The sequence below is a fragment of the Heptranchias perlo genome, chromosome 30, assembly GCF_035084215.1.
Source record: "Heptranchias perlo isolate sHepPer1 chromosome 30, sHepPer1.hap1, whole genome shotgun sequence".
Classification (NCBI taxonomy): Eukaryota; Metazoa; Chordata; class Chondrichthyes; order Hexanchiformes; family Hexanchidae; genus Heptranchias; species Heptranchias perlo.
The window spans coordinates 7052432-7074858 of NC_090354.1; the positions used below are offsets into that span (position 1 = coordinate 7052432).

General features: G+C 42.6%; 1 protein-coding gene across 1 annotated transcript in view; it reads right to left on the bottom strand.

Annotated features, from left to right (window-relative positions):
• Nucleotides 1-7630: 7630 nt before the first annotated feature.
• LOC137299861 (SH3 and cysteine-rich domain-containing protein 2-like) overlaps nucleotides 7631-22427 on the bottom strand; it is a 77520-nt gene continuing 62723 nt past the window's right edge. The window contains exons 8-11 of the mRNA XM_067968805.1: nucleotides 20998-21095; nucleotides 18846-18897; nucleotides 13045-13182; nucleotides 7631-8257 (exon numbers count right to left, since the gene is read on the bottom strand). Coding sequence (XP_067824906.1) covers nucleotides 8159-8257; nucleotides 13045-13182; nucleotides 18846-18897; nucleotides 20998-21095 — 387 coding nt within the window. The 3' untranslated portion in view covers nucleotides 7631-8158. The remainder of the gene's footprint in view (nucleotides 8258-13044; nucleotides 13183-18845; nucleotides 18898-20997; nucleotides 21096-22427) is intronic.

Consider the following 22427-nt stretch of genomic DNA (forward strand, 5'->3'; position numbering starts at 1 on the left):
TTCCATCCACACTCTGTACCGAGTTGGCTGATCGCAGCCAGAGGCAGTAGAGATGCTACAATTGTCCTCAATTGGTCTCAGTACCACTAATCAACTGAACCCTGCTGGAACTGCATGTATGCAGATGTCGAGTGAGGACAGTGCACTGCCTCCCAAGGTTAAATAGCCTACTGGCTTCGCTCGTAAGTAATGAGTGGTGAGGTGGTGTAGGGAGATAGTAGGGCAGGTGTGAAAAAACCTCTTATTTGCTGAACCAGTGGAGACAAACAACAACTTGCATTTACATAGCACCTTTACATAGTAAAATGTCCCAAGGTGCTTCACAGGAACGTAATCAGATAGAAGCTAACACCAAGCCAAAGAAGGAGACATAGAACAGGTGACCAAAAGCTTGGTCAAAGAGGTAGGTTTTAAGGAGGGTCTTAAAGGAGGAGAGGTGGAGAGGTTTATGGAGGGAATTCCAGAACTTTGGGCCTAGATGGCTGAAGGTACCGGCCGCCAGTGGTGGAGCGAAGGAAGTCGGGGGATGCACAAGAGGCCAGAATTGGAGGAACAAAACATAATTATGAGCAAAGAAAACTTTAAGCTCCGTGTAACTGAAGGAGTGACTAGTTCACACAAGCTGTGGACTAGATTGCCACGTGGTGCAGTGATCAAAGGCTCTAATGAAGCATTCAAAAAAAGAAATGGGCAGATTGCTTATTCGTGGAGTAGAGGGAGTTGGCTTATCAATGCAGCAAGGAGGCGGAAATGGTCTGAAAGGGTATGCACCTACATTTTCATATGTTCACTTCCGAATATATGTAGGCTTTACTCCCTTAACTTTCTATTCTGACTCATGCTGGGGTATAATTCCATGGCTGCCACCTACCTTCTGGTACCACACCCAAGTGTCCATTCTTCATACATTACCATGGACAGTGAGTGTTGGCAGACTATTTGGTTATGGGGTATCACTGCCAAATCTGATTCTGCCTTCATCCAAACTCCTCTGGATAGCAATCAGGAACAGGAAGTCTGGCTTTTTTTTATTTCCTGTTCCCGAACCCAAACTGCTGAGATCAATTGTGATGTCCCTGTCTCAAACTCAGCTAGCTCTTCATAGAACGGTTAGGAACACAGGAACAGGAGTAGGCCGTTCAGCCCCTCGAGCCTGTTCCGCCACTCAATTAGATCATGGCTGCTCTGTACCCGAACTCCATTTACCTACCTTTGCTCCATATCTCTTGATACCCTTACCTAAGAAAAATCTATCGATCCCAGTCTCGAAAGCTCCAATTGTCCCAATGTTCACAGCCTTTTGGGGGAGAGAATTCCAGATTTCTACTAGCCTTTGTGTGAAGAAGTGCTTCCTGATTTCCCTCATGAATGGCCCTGCTCTAATTTTAAGATTATGTCTCAGAGGAAATAGTTTCTCCGTATCTACCCTTATTGAATCCTTTCGTCATTTTAAGCACCTCGATTAGATCACCCCTCAATCTTCTAAACTCAAGGGAATGCAAGCCAAGTTTATGCAACCTGTCCTCATTATGTAACCCTCTAAGCCCTGGTATCATTCTGGTGAATCTGCTATCAAACCGTGGACATTTTTTGTATATTTCCACACTGGATGATACATTTACCCAATGAACCATCAAAGGCCCCTCTTATTGAAGAATTTGAGGGTAATGCTGATTCCTGCGTTTGTTGTGAATTGTACGGACTTTTCTCATTAGTTAAGGACTGAAAAATAAAGTCATTATTTTTGTTCAGGTAAATTTTTAAAAATTGTACCTAAACTCATGCCTTTAGAGTTATCTTTCTTGCTCAGCTCTGCTGAGACTATAGATCACCTGGTTCTCTTGCAGTGTCAGCTCTGTCCTAATAGCTTGTCCTTGCGTTGTAGAGCTGGAGGGTATCACAGAGCCTCAGAGTGCAAGAGAAAGCCAAAAGACTACATTAACAGAATGCAATTTGCTCAAAATTCATTGTTGTTTGATGAGGGTGAAACATCAGTAAGATCATTTTCTCAATTACTGACTATTAATTTTAAAGTGCCAGCTCAATAAAAGGGATTGTCCACCTCTCCCCCTCCCCCACACCCACGGTGAGTGAATTCTTCCAACAGATTGTCAGTGTTGCATTTTTTTGAGGCGTCAAGTTTTACAGCACGTAGACCATTGGCGACCAGGTATAGTTCGATTGTATCGCTCTGTCAAGTGAAGCCCACTGTCCCTTATGACAAGAATGATGTAGAGACTTGGTATAAATTTGCACTCCTGTCATGTACAGTTCAGTGCTGGGAGTGCTAAAGGATGCAATTTATTCCTTAGAGTCCAATTATTACAAACCTTTCATTTGCAACAAACTTTTTTTCTTTGACTTCCAATGAGATTGTGATGAAAATAGAATTTGTATCCTGCTTATTAGATATAAGGTAAATGTTGGATGTATGTCTTTTAAAAATGATAGTTACTCATTTCCAAAATGGACTCCTAGCGCTTTATTGGAAAATAAGATGGCTGTCCAGACACTGTTCATCTGATTCTCAGGTACACAACTTTCTTTGATCTATGAGATCAGTCATCTGCATTCTTACTAGTGTAATGGAACAAACTGAAATGTAATTTCTGATCGTTGTAATATGTTAATACTGCAGTCAGGCTGTAATGCAGGGAAGGAGTTACAATTATTACAGGCCATTATCCCAATACTTATTAAGGTTTTAAGATTGTTAACATTTTAGCTGCCTGGCTTCTTCAAAGAAATTGTTTGAACTTCAGAGGGAAAAATATCACCATAACCGAAGAATCATCTAATATTCATTAGCTTCTCTTCATCTTCTTCTCTTCATCTTCTTCACTGCATACATAGGCGATGTGGATGTAGGAACAGGAGGAGGCCATTCATCCCTTTGAGCCTGTTCCACCATTCAATTAGATCATGGCTGATCCTTACCTCAACTCCATTTACCCACCTTTAATTTATATCCTCTTACCTAACAAAAATCTATCGATCCGAGTCCTGAAAATTTCAATTGACCCAGCATCCACAGCCTTTTGGGGGAAGAGATTTCCAGACCTCCACTACCTTTTGTGTGAGAAAGTACTTCCTGATTTAACTCCTAAATGGCCGAGCTCTAATTTTAAGATTATACCCTTTTTGTTCTGGATTCCCCCACCAGAGGAAATAGTTTCTCTGCATCTACCCGATCAAATTCCTTTATCATTTTAAACACCTCAATTAGATCTCCCTTCAACCTCCTAAACTCAAGGAAATATAGACCACGTTCATGCAACCTGTTCTCATAATTTAACCCTGGTATCATTCTGGTGAATCTGCGCTGTACCCCCTCCAAAGCCAATATATCTTTCCTGAGGTGCAGTGTCCAAAACTGAATACAGTACTCCAGATGGGGTCTGAACAAGGCTATGTACAACTGAAGCATAACTTCCTCACTTTTGAATTCCAATCCCCTTGAGATAAAGGGCAACATTCCATTAGCCTTTTTGATTACTTTTTGTACCTGTGCATTCACTTTTAGTGATTTGTGCTCGTGGACACCCAAATCCCTTTGCTCCTCCGCACCTCCAAGTCTCTCGCCATTAAGAAAATATTCTGATTTGTCTTTCTCAGATCCATAGTGGACGACCTCACACATCCCCACATTGAACCCCTTCTGCCATAGTTTTGCCCACTTGAGCTCCATAAGCAGCACTTACTTATATACGACCAGAGATGGGATCTTTCAAAAAAGCTTAGTAGAAAGAGCTGGGTGAACAACAAACTATTTTAAACAAGTAGCAAGGTTGTAAGTAGTGTAAATAACTGATTATACTGTGTAGTGTCCTGCCTATGATTTTGCTTCTGTGAAATGTTAATTGTAAATAAATCTGGACAATACTTTAGCCTGTACAAAGTGGTTTAACAATGTGGAATGTTTTCTGTCTTCCTAGTTGACTGGAGAGGTAGTGAGCATCTATATGTTCTCCAGTAAGCAGGGTTCATTGTTAGACCTGGGCTGCACACTGCCACAGAGTAATATATGGAGGTTGCTGTTAGTAAGAAATTAGATCTGTTTATGGGGACTGTCATCAAGCCGAGATCTTTATATAAAAGAAAAGGAGAGGGCCGAGCGGAAAATGGCTCCTGAAATTCTACTCTGCCACCAGCTGCAGGAACTGCACAGGAACATAGAGTAGGCAGAACAGATCTGGTAAGGATTGAAAATTGAACTGAACTTGGTGGACTCAAAACTGTCGGATTCACTCCATTCCTGACATAAAAACAGGAGAAAGTGTGGACTCAGAGGGTTAAAGGTAAAGGGGCATTGAAGGGGTCAGGAGTAGACTCTATGTGATAATCCCAACGGAACAGGCCCGGGGGGCTGAATGGCCTCCTCCTTTTCCCATGTTCCTAACTGTCCATAACCTTTCACCCTCTCAGTTCATTCTAAAGCCTCATTACGAGGTTGTGACTAGGCTATAGTTAGGGGCACGCGGTTCCTGAAAATCATGTGACTTTGTAGGACGTAGACAAGGAATGTGTGCCCAATATTGGTCGCCATCAATATTTAGATGACACTTTAAGTTTTTAATACAATTAAATGATTCCATAAAATAAATATATACTTAAATACCCTTTATAACATGCAGTATTTAAACATCCATTTACAACAGTATTTCTTAACCACTCTCAGTTTTCTTTGCTTTTATTTTTATTGCTTTCTTTTGACTATTAATATAACCAGACAGAAAAGAACCTCTTTTTACATATATATATATATATATATATTCTAGTGTGTCTTTTTGTTCTGAAGTGGTAATTGTGAAATGAAGACATTTTATTTCCCCTCCTGTTTCTCCCTTCCCGCTGACCTTTTATCACCTCAGGTCGTCTACCTGGGAGGGCTGGATGGTCTTGAGTCTGGGGTGTCTCTACACTCACCATCGATGTTTCTCTGTGATGTAGTTGGGTGCTGTAACAGCGATAATCACAACAATCCTCATACGCAGCAGAATTAGGAGAATTGCACACTGCACAGATCTGTCGTGTTGGTTCTCACAGGGTTGCTGTATAGCCTTGCCATTAATTTGCACAAGATATTGCTTTTTTTTTACCCCTATAACTAATTGTACCAATTTGCAAAGCACTTCCAGCTTCCAAGTGAATCAGGGGCCAAGCTATCACTTGAATGTTTGTACAGACCTGCCCCCCGCCCTTTCCCCCTGACTGTGCACCCCTGGAACTTGGGTGCAGACACCAATCATCTAAACACTGCTGTAGCTTCTGGACAAAATGGCAGCATCTGAATGCAGTAATGTTTCAAATCCTTCTCTGTACTGCTGCTGATTGCACTCACAGACATTGCATAGGTCTTGTCTTCCTACCCTGCCTCCTCCCGGCCCCCCCATTTGATCGATACTTGAAAAAACTGTGTTAACATCACCCAGTGCTCAAAGAGATAGATAGACAGCATCCAAAAGTGAGCTCTCAGGGCTAATAGAGAGGACTGTTACAGAAAACAGCAAGACACCAGACTTAACAATTTTCTAACAAGCATAACATTCAAATGGCAACAGGAAAATTAATTTTACTGGCACCTCTGCAACAGGAACAATTAACCTTAACTCCACTGATGTACAAATAGGAGAGAGATAAGATTCTGGGTAATGTTTCTTTGTGTCCAAGGTAAACAGTTTTATTGAGGTGTAAAAGTTAGGTGAGGAACAGAGTTTTTAAAGTAACTAAAGAATTGCCTATCTGACTTTTAAAAGATGCACATGTGTGACGACATGTTATATTGTCAATGTCTGTGGCTAAGAATCTGCTTTAACCACTTAAGGATCCAATTGTTTTTACAACACTTTTCAAGGTCTGTACTTGCAGTCTGTAGGCAGGCGTAGGGCCTAACCTCTGAAATTCCCTCCTTAAACCCCTCCCCTGCTCCTCCTTTAAGACTTTACTTAAAATCTATGACTTTGACCAAGTTTTTGGTCACCCCTGCTAATATCTCCTTTTTTGGGGTGTGCTGTTTGGAGTGAAGTAAGTTTGCACTTGTACACTAGTCCCAAAACACTGATTCATACCAGCACAATCTATCCACAACACGTTTGGACATTGCACATTACAAAAGTGATTTTTTAAATATATTGTCAAGCTTATAGAACCCAACCAATTGTAACCATTTCTTTTAACGCTGACTGCACAGGGAGTGGTGCAAATTTTTTTTTTCAATGTAGAGGTACAAGATGAGCTGTATGGGAGTCTTTGACGGGGGGGAGAGTTAGATGATCTCAGGGCTTGGCCTTCTCTGCTGACTATAAACACCAAGCTAAATAACCTGTGCTACAGATGCAGAGTAACATTGGTAAAAGTACCAATCTTCATTCCATCAGAAAAATAGAACAGTAATTAGGGAAAGCCAATGATACTTAGAAACTTCCACTTTAAATTGTTGAAACTGCTTTCTAATATTCTGTGAAAATTACTTTATTTCAATGTGTAATCCATTTTTCTTAGGTGGTAACTCTCTCCCATTAAGTGCCTGAAGCCTGTGAGCAGTGCTATTTTAGGAATGCTTCACGAGCTTGTATCACATTCTGCATTTCCATATTTTAACCAAGGTTTCATTTGAAATAGGTTAATGCCTCTGTTCATGTAGCAGACAGGGGAGTGCGTTAGGTGTTTACAATGAGTTCCAGGCTTGAAACATCTACATACTGTACTGTTGCTCAAGTCAATGAGCATTTGGGCCCTGGTAACTGGAATAAAAATAAAGGGACTTCATAGCCTTTAAGATTTGCCTGTGAGACTCAGGAGGAAAGTTGCCATTTTGAGAACCAAAGCCAGCCTGGCCCAAGACTTTTGCATTAATTGATGATTAGGTATTTCAGGGGAACAAACAGCAGATGAACATGTCTGCAACAACACTGTCCTTTTATGGCTGGGACTCGGGTTTGAATCTACTCCAGACGTAAATGAAATGAGTTTGGGAAATCTCGATCCAGTTGTTCACAGCTTTGGTGCTAACTGCCCCAACTTTGACAATCTTGCTCAGAGAGGCCATATTCGCACTGGAAAAGAAACCATTACAATGGTGCAACAGTGAATTCTCTTGTAAAGTTGGAACAGAAACTCAAGGAATGCAGTATGAGCTCTAAATTGTATTTGAACCCATCACAGTTAAAACTGTGCTAAGTAAAGGCTGTATTGGATAGCCATAAACACACTGACATTGGCTTCCAGCACCACAGAAGGATTGTGTCATCCGGCCAGATTACTCATAATGGCTACCCAGTACTTGTACTTACTGTCCATATTGTTCAACTTTGTTCCCTTTCAGAGATCAGCTGCCAAATTGATGCCAAATTAGCTCAAAGGCAATGGACTCTATTGAATGGGAACTAGACTGAGTTGCCAGAACAAATTTCACTTTGAAACTCTTTAGCTAACGGAGAGAAGAAACCTTCCTTCCAGCTGCTTGGGTGGAATCTGGAGACAGTTCCTGACAACGTTCTAATACACAGTGGGGGTAATTTTAACTTTGTGCAATAGTGAAAAATGGGTGATAGCAAATCTTCAGCCCGTTTTGCACTGCCGCACAAAGTCAAAATTACCCCCACTGTCACCCAACACCACCCCCCCCCACCCAAAAGTTTTAGTAAACCAAAAGAAAGCTCCAAAAAATCTACTCATTGCCAACTAGATAGTTGTCATCTTCGTTCAAAGAAATGGTTCAATTTTGCACAGCTCCCGACGTGTATTAACAATAAAAGGTGGACAAATAGCGGGTGGCCTTACTGACTAGTTTGGTGCTTTTTAAAATGTACAGTGTTTCAGAAAAGGGCAGAGTGGACGACGCAGTGAAAGCTGGTGCAAAATGACTCCTGACCGCAGACCATCGCTTAACCGTAATCCAAGAAGGAGGGCGTTCGGCTCTTGTACTACGAGTTTGGGAATGTGATGACAAAAAGTGGAAAGTGTACATTACAGCTCCACACGGACAGTGCCACCATTTTGTATTATTCTGGTCCCACCAATCTCCAACATTCCAATGTGGTACAGCAGTGAAGAGACAGTGTGGGATACGGGTGCTATAAATGAGCTAAATGTTCAGCATATTTTTCTGTTTAGAAGAGATTGCGGCCGTGCTTGGGCTAGCAATTTAAAAAAAAAGTCAAATTTCTTCGAGAATGTCCACCGGCACGAGGCCTCGCTTCTTCCCGCTGCAAACCTTGATGAAGCCATTGGTTTCCTCACCTCTTCCGACACAAATCTGAAAATGGGAAAACACAGCAGCGTTACAACAACAACTTGCATTAATACGGTACCTTTCGTGTAGCAAAACATCCCGAACAGGCTTCGAAGTTGGGCTCAAAATCCAAACAGCGGTGGGAGGTTATGGGAGGTGGCTGAAAGCCTGGACGATAGGTCGGTAGTCACGGGAAATTCATGCCGAAAGAAAGAGAGAGAATAATCGAGAGGCACCTGCAAGTGCAGAGATGTACGCCGTAAAAATGTAGATAGAAACATACAGCTCAGAAGGAGGCCATTCAGCCCATCGTGCCTGTGCCGGCTCTTTGAAAGAGCTATCCAATTAGTCCCACTGCCCTGCTCTTTCCCCATAGCCCTGCAATTTTTTCCTCTGCTAGTATTTATCCAATTCCCTTTTGAAAGTTACTATTGAATCTGCTTCCACCGCCCTTTCAGGCAGTGCATTCCAGATCATAACAACTCGCTGAGTAAATTTTTTTCCCCTCATCTCCCCTCTGGTTCGTTCTTTTGCCAATTATCTTAAATCTGTGTCCTCTGGTTACCGACCCTCCTGCCAGTGGATACAGTTTCTCCCCATTTACACCGTCAAAACCCTTCATGATTTTGAACACCTCAATTAAATCTCCCCGCAACCTTCTCTGCTCTAAGGAGAATAATTCCAGCTTCTCCAGTCTCTCCACGTAACTGAAGTCCCTTGTGTGGCATTATGTGGCAGTCCCTTCTTTTAATTTGAATACACAATCATTAGGTGAGAAGAAGCCCTGCGTCCAAACTGCTGATCTGATGAAAAATACGACCAGGAGAAATCTGAAATTCATTTCAAAAATCAAGTTAAGCCAAATTGATCCACTCGTACTTGAAAATATGACCGTGGGAAGTGTGGCTACTGGGAATGAATTACTTGGTGCTTAATGATTCTTTCAGAGTGGCCAAAATCCAAACTGAAATCATCAGACATAAAATGTGTCATTACAGGGAATGTGTGCCGTCCAATCTTTAAAGGTTCTATAAATTGGGTTAACGGGGGAATCAGCATTAATGTACAGAATCTGAAATACACGCCTCTGGGGGCCCTTATCCTGTAGTTTTACACTCATTTTGCTGCTCTGAATTTCACACACTAGTCAAACAGATACTGCTTAAATTGTAGGTTTGATCTCTCTGGGAAATCATACCATGTTTTCACCAACCAACTTCTTCCCTAACCAGCAAATCCATACCAGAACATCATATGTTATTTGCCACGCAGAGGATACACGCAATTGCAAACATATAAATAAAGATTTAAGATGTGGAGTATCATGACTAGTTTAAAAATTTAAGATGTGGAGTTTTGTGACTGGTGGAAAGATGTAAAATCTGGAGTATCATGACCGGTATAAAGATGTAAGATGTGGAGCATTGTGACCGGTATAAAGATTAAAGATGTGGAGTATTGTGACTGGTACCCATATGGAGAAGGTTTGCATTCAACAACTGCTGCTAGGTGGGAGCTCAATCAATAGGAAGCTTGCAGGCACAAACCAAAGCCAATGTGCCTATCAGTCATAACACGATATTTCTTTCATTGAACATTCTATGTTGTTACTTTATGGTCCTTAATAGCAGTGAAGGTCAGCGGTATTTCTGCTGCAATTCCATTGGGACTGAAAGCTGAGAGTGGGAGATACATTTTGTGTCCTGATCTTCTACACACAAACAGTTTTGTTCGCAGTGGGACCTGGGGTCAGTATCAGTGTTTTGACTCTGATAGCGCCATGTAGCTGAAACTGGCAGCGATCCAGAATCATTTACATAAAACAGCAATGGACCATCTGCTGCAATGTCCTGTTAAACTCAGCTTCTTGTCCAAAGTCAATGGTTAGACATATAAATTACATTGTAATCCGTGTGCTGCAATAATGACCTGACAATATGGCTCAACCCCAGTCTGTTTATTAATAGACTATAGATTGTGACAACCCCCTCCCTCTGCTCCAGCATTACTTCATTTTACACGAATTACAAAATGAATTCACTGAGAAATTATTCCTGCATTTGCTTGAAGAAAATGGAAGTGAGAGCTCCAATCATTCTCCTCTACTTGACCTTGAAGATATAGTTGACTTTTACACTCAATTTTGCACTTGACAGTAATTCTGAATTTTTTTTTTGGAAACCAATGTCAAAGTTATTGGAGACAAAGAATAATAAGAATTCCTTAAAGCAAATCTTTAGCTTCAGGAAAAGGTGTTGAGCCCTGACCACCTATAATTGTTGAAAATCAAATGGAAAATGATTTAATTTTTCTATCTGTGAAGATAAACTTCCTGTTTTATAAATTGTACTGATTAGGACCAACCGCTCCACTGATTTGGTTGTCTATAGAATGTCAGAGGATATCTTTTGTTGTTTTAACTGCCTCTAATCTTAACAGGAAGGTGGATCATGAATTAACCGTGATGCAATGATAGTAAAATGTGAAGACAAAGATTTGATGAGACTTATGGGGGTAATTTCAACCCAACCCACTCGGCACTAATCTAATGGAATCGGATCAATTTTCCATCTCACTCGATCAGTTTCCTGCCAGGTGGGTTAGGTTAAAATTGCCCGTGTTGTACTTTGGAAAAACTCCTCACATATAAGGTATTGGTTGCTAAATCCAGCCCAGATAAAAACATTTGTGATCTGAGCTGAAATGAGTCTACAGTCTCAATCTAATGAATGTGTGTCCCTGAAGAGATGTACCCATAAATGAGCACAATGGGGTCATTTCACTCAGAGTAATCACCCTGGAAGTGTGGGAACTCTTGATTATACTGAGCTTAAGGCAAATTGTAGGAGGCAGTTAGTGTGTTTATTGTGATTACAAAGAGGGAAATGATCCATCCCAATGCCATCATCTTTCATCTTGATACTCAAAAGGGATGAGGGAGAGATAGAAATTTGGGAAAAGTAGAAATTCTAAAGAAGAAGCTGGTCCATTTTGCCCTATTTTGTGCAGCAGCTTTGGCAGAAAGAGAACAACCCATATTAGTAAAATAACCTCTTGAAGATTGAAGTCCCTGGGACAAAAATATTGGATTTTTTTCAACTTTGATTTAAAGTACTTAGGATAAGTCTTTATTAAAAATGCATCAGCGAGCTGTGTCTCTGGGCTATCTGTATGTGATTTAATTCGTTCTGTTAGTCTATGGATGCCCAATAAACATGGTTTGATGCAGGCAATTAGCCCTCGTCAACTTATTCAATGTAGGGTAGATCAATCAAGGTAGATGCTAAGCGGTTGTTTCCCCTGGCTGGAGAGTCTAAGACTGAGATGACAAGGAATTTCTTCAATCAGAGGGTCGTGAATCTTTGGAATTCTCTACCCCAGAGGGCTGTGGATGCTGAGTCGTTGATTATATTCGAGGCTGAGATAGACAGATTTTTAGGCTCTAGGGGAATCAAAGGATATGGGGATCAGGCGGGAAAGTGGAGTTGAGGTCGAAGATCAGCCATGATCTTTTGAATGGCGGAGCAGGCTCGAGGGGCCATATGGCCTACTCCTGCTCCTATTTCTTATGTTCTTACGTTTTTATCTTAGATGTCCATCCTAAATGTATTTTTGTTGTTCGTACCCATGCTTGGCTGCCCAAAATATGGCCTGTTGTTTCTTTCCCTGGGATCCTCCACAAGGGCTACTTAATGTGAATTCACATTGGGGACAACACTCTAAATATGTCCTTTCCACCTAGTGTTGGCTATTGAAAAGATGTGAGCACCATTGAGAGGAGATTGCATTGTTCACTACTGTATACATTTGATTATTATACTGTATAACATTTTGCCTGTATTTTTTCCTCCACTATTATGACTTACTTTTACTTGTAAATAAATCTGGACTGCGGTTTTAGCCTGTAAGCAGCAGCCTTGTGGTATGGTATTTTCTGCGGTCTGAGGTGACAGGAGAACCTGATGGGAGTCCTACATTTCTTGCAGTGAGGAATTTACTGTAACCTGGGTTAATCGTCAGATCTAGGCTATGCTGAGCAAACACGGCAGAGAATAAACACAAGTTTCAGTTCACCAGAGACTGAATCTGCCTAAGGGAACTGCTATTTAGCGATTTACATAAGTAGGGGGTAGGGGTGTTGGGGACAAACGTGAACTGTAATTGTTCCCTTTGTGTTGTTCTTCAGAGGCTAGCTTCTATTGTATAGCTTCGCTTGAATAGTGACCCTGCCCAACAACATCAATAACACCATTTGGTCTTCCTGGGATAAGGAATTAGAGCTGGAATTGGTGACAATTGTAGTCTTCAGTCGTGAATGAGTGAATATGTAAATGCATATGATTACACTACTTTTTCTTTCAAGTTTTCTCTTGAATATAGGGACATATGCTGGCGTGTGGTCCAGAGGCGCTGGCGTGTGGTCCAGAGGTGCTGGCGTGTGGTCCAGAGGCGCTGGCGTGTGGTCCAGAGTTGCCAGCAACCCTCCAGCACTTTAACCATGTGGCCCATTGCGAGCCTGAAAAGTGAGTGCCAGCTGCTGTTTGGTAGCAGGGGATCAATGGATAGCAACAAGGAGTAGAAAGTCTAGCTGTTTCCCCCCCTCCCCTTCCCTGGCCCAGGGATACTAAGGCCAATTGTAGTATACCCACCATCTCTCAGCTGAGATCAACTACCCCAGGGGCAGACCAGGAGTTAAATAGTGACAAGCCTGGTCTGTACGGCTCAGTACCGCACCAGACAGAGACATCTGCCACCATGCCATTCAGGGAGCTCCAGTTCCACAGTCATTTTAAGGTTTTTTTTTTACTGACCTGTAATTCTTTCAGGGCCAATTGACCCTGTTCTTTGCTGCCCTGAAATGTTCTGTTGCATTGCCAAACTCTTTCTCCAGGTCGGATGCGTTGAACAAAATTGGCAGGAAAGAATCCTACTCGGTCCCCGATTTTACCCTAGAACAAAGCAGTAGAGAACTGGGTAAGAGCTCAGAGAGATTCTTTGCCAAAGGCGTATTAAGCCGTTCTCAAAGCTGCGGTAATTACATTCTTTCCAATAAGTCCTTGGGGCACCAGATAAAAATGAAGCATTAAACAGCAAGCAGCATATTATAGACAGGGTGCTACATGTGGTTTCTCCATTAACGTCCAGCAAAACATCAGGATAAGAGATGGTCCAATTGCAAAGCTTCCACACAACACGATGACTGCATCATCTAAACTGTAAGCAAACGTGTGCCACTGTGAAAAATAGTGAGTGTCCAAAGCCTTCTGCCATTACTTTTATATTATAAAACTGTTTGAAGTAGGAGCAGCTCTTCAGAGTCTCGGGTTCCTTGTGCCACGGAATTTGCTCTGTTTATTCTGTGGGGCACATTCCGCAGCACCCACAGGAACAGATGAATAACTGCACTGGGACAGTTGCTTGAACAACATGGTTTGTATTTTTTTATTCAGCCTTGGCTCGGTGAGTAGCCTCTCGCCTCTGATGTCAGAAGGTTGTGGGTTCAAGTCCCACTCCAGAGACTTGAGCACAAAAATCTAGGCTGACACTTCCAGTGCAGTACTGAGGGAGTGCTGCACTGTCGGAGGTGCCGTCTTTTGGATGAGATGTTAAACCGTGGCCCCGTCTGCCTCTCAGGTGAACGTAAAAGATCGCAGGGCACTATTTCGAAGAAGAGCAGGGGAATTCTCCCCGGTGTCCTGGCCAATATCTATCCCTCAACCAACATCACTAAAATCAGATTATCTGGTGACTATCACATTTTTGTTTGTGGGACCTTGTGGTGCACAAATTGGTTGCCACGTTTCCCTGCGTTATAACAGTGACTACTCTTCAAAAGTACTTCATTGGCCGTAAAGTGCTTTGGGACGTCCTGAGCTGGTGAAAGGCGCTAGAGAAATGCAAGTCTTTCTCATTTATCGTAGAGCATTCCAAGATGAATGGTGGGGGAGGCCTGTATGATGACAAACCCGTCGGAGAAACCTGCCGGGATGCAGGAGAGTGACCAGAAGAAGCCAAGGTCCGTAACATTATTTTATTCTTGGTGAACATTCCTTGGATGTTAGGAGGAGCAACAGTGTTCCTCCAGACCATGGAAGGAAACCTTGGACCTCCACCTGCCCAGTCCTCCCGAGACCGGCATCTTTTTTGGAACCCCCTCCCCCCAAGACATTACCTCATGCCGAGGACCGTTTCCCTGGGTAACACGGCATCAGCCCCCTCCCGGCCCCGATTCCCACTCCCCACCCACCAGCCTTGGGGCCTGGCTCCCACCGGCCACGGGCGGGAGACCGATTTCAGACATTAAAATCGTCCGGGGCCTCGCCAGCTTTCAGAATTCCGGGTCTCCGCCCGTTTTGGCCCCCTCCTCCCGCCCAGAGTTAAATCAACCCTGAGGTGTCCATGCTGCCTCTGGAGATTCGCCTGAAGAAGGCTTACCAGCATCATGTGTCTAGATTTTGTGCTCAAGTACCTTCTGACTCAGACGAGAGTGCTACCCACTGAGCCACAGGTGACACTTCACTGTTCATATGTTATATTGCTTGTCGGGCTCCTATTAATCCGGCATCAATTTACCATGATTCTAAACAACTGAGATAGTAGCAATGTAAGGTAACTGCAATGTAAAATTTTTAGGCATTTGTTAGCTATCGCAGTCAATGTGTATCTACGTAATGTAGTAAAAGTCTTGCATATCATAACAACAATAATGTGCATTCATATAGCACCTTTAATGTGGTAAAATCTCCCAAGGTGCTTCATAGGAGCGTTATCAAACAAAATGTGACACTGAGCCACATAAGGAGATATTAGGACAGGTGGACAAAAACTTGGCCAAAGAGGTAGGTTTTAAGGGCCATTTTAAAGGAGGGGAGAGAGATGGAGAGGATGTTAAATGTTCCAGAACACTCAACAAAAAAAAAATGTCGTGTGTTTTTCCGACTGTCCTGGGAAACTGGAGCCAACCACTAATTTCACCATCTCTTATCAAATCCCTCGCAAGCTTTCACCATGAATTCAGTCATGTAGAGAGACTGGAGAAGCTGGGATTGTTCGCCTGAGAGCGGAGAAGGTTAACGGGAGATTTAATGGAGGTGCTCAAAATTATGGGGGGTTTTGATAGGGTGGAGAGAGAGAAACTGTTTCCACTGGCAGGAGGGTCGGTAACCAGAGGACACGGATTTAAGATAATTGGCAAAAAGGCCAGGAGGGAGATGAGGAGAAATTTTTTTTACTCAGTGAGTTGTAATGACCTGGAATGTACTGCCTGAAAGGGAGGTGGAAGGAAGTTCCAAAGTAACTTTCAAAAGGGAATTGGATATATACTTAAAAAGGAAAAATTTCCAGGGCTATGGGGAAAGAGCAGGGGCGTGGGACTAATTGAATAGGTCTTTCAGAGAGCCGGAACGGGCACGATGGGCCAAATGGCCTTCTTCTGTGCTGTATGATTCTATGATATACTCCAATTCACCTTCAAAAACATCTTGGGAGATCCACTTGTGTTTTTCAAGTAACCGTGTGGAGTTTTAAGATGCCCCCTAAAGGGACTCGCGTATGGAGCCTATCTTGCATAAGCAGCCGATGGATGTAATGAAATATCAGTTTGAGTATGAGGATTTAGAGACGTTCCCTTAACCCCACCCAATGTTTGACCGCAATAACAGGTTAGACCCGGACCGGAGAAGTGAGGTCGCCTGTAGGATGAAGTTTGTAAACTAGCAGTAAGCCGCTGCATACAAAGTTGTTTAGAGTGGTGAAGAATCCAGCGATGCTGGTTTATTAGCAACTCTAAAAAGCAATATAACATACGAACAATGAAGGGCAAGAGGAAAAAAAAACTGTCTTTTTTTTTTATATATTGTCATCTGAATTAATGGGCTCTGTGTAAATCAGAGCTGTACTTATTCATGCCAGTGATGCATGTCTCGACCTAGCTGCGCATCTCCCTCTGCGAATAATTTGAAATAAATGTCAGGCCACCTTCACACAGTGTCATGGTTCCTGGAGGATTAATTAGGCATCAGACTCAAATAATCAGTCTCGTGGCGTTCCGTTACGATCCCGATTAATAGCTCCCCGGAATTCCAAACAGCAAGAGGAAAAGTAACAAGTTAGGCCCCCATTTTAAAGCGGGGGGAGGGGGCGTGGGTGATGTAGGGTCGACAACTCTGGAGCTTTCATCACATGATCTCGTGCCTCCAACCGTTCAGCCCCCACACTTCCATTATTGATCGCCTAAAACGTCCATTTTCGCGGTTTGGCGCCTTCTCCCACCAATTGGAAGGCAAACAGACTCTTTAGTACCCATTTGGATGATTCTTGACTGTATCAAACTGCCTTTTTTCCCCCATCTCCGTTATTTTTATAACTAATAAATGAAAGTGTTCAAAGAAAATGCCCTCCTTTTTCGATGTACCCAATGATGTTTCTCCCGGGTTTGTGTGCAGCAGTGACCTGGAGATTAATCTTTAATTTCTGGAGACTCCAGGACAATCCTGGGCGGTTAGCAACCCTGGGGGGGCGAGGGAGAAAGGGGTTCCCTTATTGATGGTGTCCTGAACTATGGGCTTTGGCCTTCCCCTAGGCTTCTCGCTAAAAAAAAACACAGGTGTTATATAGTGGACTTTAAAAATTAGTGGCAGCGTGAGCAATTTTAATTTCTGTTCTGTGATCTTAGCAATATTTATAGTTCCAAGTAGGAATTGGATTTGATCATTTTCTTTTTGCTGATGTCGCTCTGATTTCCAACTGGATATAGGCTGCTAAAAATAAAATTAATAGACTAGTGCACATAAGGTGACAGACCCTGAAGGGATCGTCTCTCGAGAAGAGGCTTGACACATTTCTGGTTCAGGAAGGTGTAGGAGCTTCACAGGATTGGATACTGAGAGGTGTCACGATGGAGAAATTTGAGAGATGATGGTCCAAATTCCCACTCCCAGTATGGAGCCTCACCCGTCAGGAGCACGCTCCATAAAGAACAGAAAATCGTGGTGAGTGCATCCATCATGTTTGGATATAAGCTCCAGGCGGGGGATGCTCCATGCTGGGAGCGTGTATTTGGAAAATTGGTGCATCAACCTGGTGGATGCCTACTGTACTATTTCACAGAAGGAATGATGTTCAGTTTTATATCCCTGGAAACTGCTTAATCCTTTGAATTAGTCAGTGTTGTCACTGGGGTTTCAGTAAAACACAATGATGGGTGGGTGAAATTTTCATACTGTAAAAAAAAAATTCAGTAGCACAATCATAGACAGATCCACTAATTTACGGATTGTGTGGAAAGAAATGGATGGAAATATGCAAACTTGGTTATTAAAACAGGTAAAAATCCTGCCGTCCCATGGAACAAAAATGGAATTTGACTTATTCAGTCACTATAAGCCGACGATCCCAATCGAAAGCAAATGGAATCGCAGAATGTGATGCTTGAATTACTGATAAATAAATATTCTAGAACCCCATGTGAAAAACAGAGTTTGATTTATGCAGTCACTATAAATCAAGGGCCCGATTGTAGAGTTTGCTCTTCCAAACTTGGTTGTGTTTGGAGACAGCAACTTGAGCTGAGTAACATTGGGGTCAATGACTGACCTGTAACCACCAGTAACTGGTGGTGATAATAGCGGGAGAAATTTGAGGGAATGAATTAAGAGTATCACATAAGAATAAAGTGTACTGCTTTAAGCATAACCTTCTTATGGTCTATTGGTACAAATACAATGAGTGAACCTAATGACCGCACTGCAAATACCGAGAATCAAATATTAGAATTGTAAACAATACTAAATGTGTTTTTATAAAGAATCTAAAGATTTCCATAACATACCAGGGATGAGAGAATTCAGTTATGTGGAGAGACTAGAGAAGCTGGGATTGTTCTCCTTCGAGCAAGGAAGGTTAAGGGGAGATTTAATAGAGGTGTTCAAAATTATGAGAGGTTTCAATAGAGTAAATAAGGAGAAACTGTTTCCAGTGGTGGGAGGGTCAGTAATCAGAGGACACAGATTTAAGATAATTGTTAAAAAAAGCCAGGGGGGAGATGAGGAGATTTTTTTTTACGCAGCGAGTTGTTCTGATCTGGAATGCACCGCCTGAAAGGGCGGTGGAAGCAGATTCAATAATAACTTTAAAAAGGGAACTGAATATATACTTAAAAAGAAAAAGAACAGGGCTATGGGGAAAGAGCAGGGGAGCGGCATTAAGTGGTAGCTCTTTCAGAGAGCCGGCACAGGCACGATGGGCCGAGTGGCCTCTTTCTGTGCTGTACGATTCTATGATTCTATTCTATAACCTAAACCTATTCTGTGTATTTCTGTCATCCTACTGTTACAGTATTCATTTTTACTGCTCTTGCAGTTTGAAAACTTGGAGAGACATTTTACGGGTTAAAGGAGCCTTTCTATTTTTATCACCATGACTTAAACTCCTACATCAAGGAAGTGAGTACTTGTAATAAAGCTGCTGAGTATCAGACTCACAATCAATGAGGTCGATCCAGTCCTCCTTATTCTACTATTAATCTCATTTGCAAGCCTGTATCTGTCCGGGATCCTGACTGTTTAACGATATGATTGACAGACTGAACCCAAGTAAGCCATCTGATATTTACCTTCCACCAATCTTCATTGGCGTCGTCTGTGACCACGATTCTGTCTCCTTGCCTAATAAAATAATAATGACATTATTAAAGGACGCCTCACACTGTGCAGCTTTATTTTCTTCCGAACTCATCTTGAGAAATGATGCACACTGCTGGCCCATTAAAATAATTGGACAAAATATCTGGGACTTAATTCATAGTTTAGATGTTAACCCGTCAGTGGTTTCGAAAGCAGACATCTTTATGAGACTGCAGAAAAAAAAAAATATTTCAAGGCCATCGCTTCACAGGAGGAGGAAAAGTCTGACGACAGTGGCCTGTTACAGGCATGGTGCAGTCACCTAAACTGACAGCTCATTAGAGGGGAAGAAACAGTAGCTAACAGTCCGTTCTCGCTGTGCAGCTCTGCTTGCAGTTGAAACCACTTTAGAATATTTTGAGCAGATCTGCTCATATGAATCACAGTTCCCAGGTTAAAATCCCAGAGGCTGCTGAACTCCCAATGCAACCAGTTATCCCTACAGCATAGTTAATACTAAGGAGGACTGCGACAAAATACAGGAAGGCATTAATAAACTAGCAGAAAGGGCGTGTAATTGGCAAATGAATTTGAATATATATATATATATATATATATATATAAAGTGTGAAGTGTTACATTTTGGTAGGAAGAATAAGGAGGCCACATTTTGCTTGGAAAATAACATTGTAACTGGGATAGAGGAACAAAGGGATCTGGGATCTGGGGGTACAGATCACAAATCACTAAAAGTAGTGACACAGGTTAATAAGGCCATACAAAAGCAAACAGAGCACGGGGGTTCATTTCTAGAGGGTCAGAATTGAAAAGCAGAGAAGTTATGTTAAACTTGTATAGAACCTTGGTTAGGCCACATTTGGAGTACTGTGTACAGTTCTAGTCTCCATATTACAAAAAGGATATAGAAGCACTGGAGAAGGTGCAAATAAGATTTACTAGGATGATACCAGAACTGAGAGGTTATACCAATCAGGAAAGATTGAACAGGCTGGGGCTTTTTTCTCTGGAAAAAAGACTGAGGGGTGACCTGATAGAGGTCTTTAAGATTATGAAAGGGTTTGATAGGGTGGACGTAGAGAAGATGTTTCCACTTGCGGGGGAGACCAGAACTAGGGGTCATAAATATAAGATAGTCACTAATAAACGCAATAGGGAATTCGGGAGAAACTTCTTTAACTAGAGAGTGGTTAGAATGTGGAACTCATTGCCACAAGGAGTAGTTGAGGCGACTAGTACAGAGGCATTTAAGGGAAAGCTAGATAAACACACGAGGGAGAAAAGAATGGCAGGATATGCTGATGGGGTTAGATGAAGTAGGGAGGGAGGAGGCTCGTGTGGAGCATAACCACCGGCATGGAACTGTTGGGCCGAATGGCCTGTTTCTGTGCTCTACATTCTACGCAATTCTATGTAACGATTTTTTTACCAAATCTTAGGATGTGGTTGCCATCCATCTGGTTTTGTACCAGACAGTCTGATTGGAGACCAGGAACTTACTGTGTGGACCCATGACCCACCACTCCATGCCATAGTATGTTGGCGCTCCGACAAGCTATTTGGTCATGAGACGATTGTGAAACTCAGTAAATCTCCATCAAAAAAAAGTGATGAACCCGAGACCATCAAATGAGAGAGACCAGAGACTAAAGACAGACATCCTCGCCGAATCAGACAGCAAATCTCGTGTATCTCTCTGCCTCTCCTCCTTGAAGACGCTCCTTAAAACGTACCTCTTTGACCAAGCTTTTGGTCACCTGTCCGAATACCTCCTTATGTGGCTCGGTGTCAAATTTTGCTTGATAATGCTCCTGCGAAGCACCATGGGGCGTTTTACTACGTTAAAGGTGTTATGTAAATGCAGGTGGCTGTTACTGTTTAGTACAGGATTGGGCTCAGTTGAAAGCTTTGTCTAGGCTCACGCATGGAGAAGCCACTCGAATGAAGTGCTGCTGGTGCCTGTACAACAGGACTACAGCAAAAGTCAGTGCCTTCCAGAGAGATGGGGAAAAAATTGTGTGGGTAGTCTCACAAATCTCTAGTTTTTCCTGCTGTGGGGAGACGGTGGTTTTTTGAAGCCTTAATGAGCAAGATGTCATATAGCGAAGCTAAGTGTATACATACCGCAGCCCCAAGTCATTGTGCTCCTGTGGTATAAACTTGTAGAGTGCCACATACGTGTGCATCTGCAGCATATCTTTACGCATCGAGGGCTTCCTAACCTGCGGGACAGACAGGGGTTCAGAATGTGAGCTTTTAGCCGGATGAGGAAAGACTAAAATGTCCGTTCCCCTGTAGTTACAACGAAGAATAAAGGATAGTTCTCCTCGGACGCAGAGGGGTAGGAATCAGTCTCGGGCGGGAGCGCAAAGCGGACGGAATCACATCGGCCCCTGTTATACGACCCCTCCAATATTCAATTCCATTTACTTCAAACCGAATATCGGGAGGGACGTGTGACGGGCGGCCAATGTGATTCTGCCCGTTTTGCGCTCCAGCCAGAGGCCAATTTCTACCCCAGAGATTTTAAATGCAGAAAGCACATTTAAACTCGGACTTCCCCCATGGCTAATGAAGCCCTGATTGTCGTACGAGCCTGAATATGGTGCCGTGCTGCTCCAGTTAGTTTTCCATAGCGCACTATGCTATAACTCCACCACCCTGACTTCAGATAAAGAAGCCGATGATGATTTTCACCGTCAGATCAATGGCTGCACCGTGAACGATTAAAACTATAACTCTTTTGATCAGACTTGCGATGTTGTCCATGAAATTACGTTACTTAGGCCATACGAACATACATACGAACACACATACGAACTAAGAGCAGGAGTAGGTCATTCGGCCCCACGAGCCTGCTCTGCCATTTGATAAGATCATGGCTGATCTGATTGTGACCTCAACCCTACTTTCCCGTCTACCAAAACCTTTGACTCCCTTGTTAATTGTGAATCTATCTAACTCAGCCTTAAAAATATTCAATGACCCTGCCTCCACCGCTCTCTGGGGAAGGGAGTTCCACAGACTCATGAACCTCTGAGAGAAAAAATTTCTCCTCATCTCCATCTTAAATGGGAGACCCCTTATTTTTAAACTGTGCCCCTAGTTCTAGTCTCTCCCTCAAGGGGAAACATTCCCTCAGCATCTACCCCTTCTAGTCCCCTCAGGATCTTATATATTTCAATAAAATCACCTGTCATTCTTCTAAACTCCAATGTATACAGGCCCAACTTGTCCAACCTTTCCTCCTAAGATAACCCCCTCATCCCATGGGTGTTTAAGCTTTTTGTCAACGTGAGTCGAATAGTTACATACCATGGAGCCCCAGGGATCACACATAAAGTTTAAATCCACGCTCCCATTAATTTGCTCACATCTCAAGGTGCTGATACTAACAGATCTTGATGTTCTGATTTAGGATTTGTCCATTAATGAGGCAACAGTGTCAAGGACAGCCCTTTCAAAATCTACAGGCCTACAACATGCAAACAGGACACACCAGCAAATAAATGAAAAGCACATATAGGGTGGAGTTGCCTGGACTTCAATGGTCA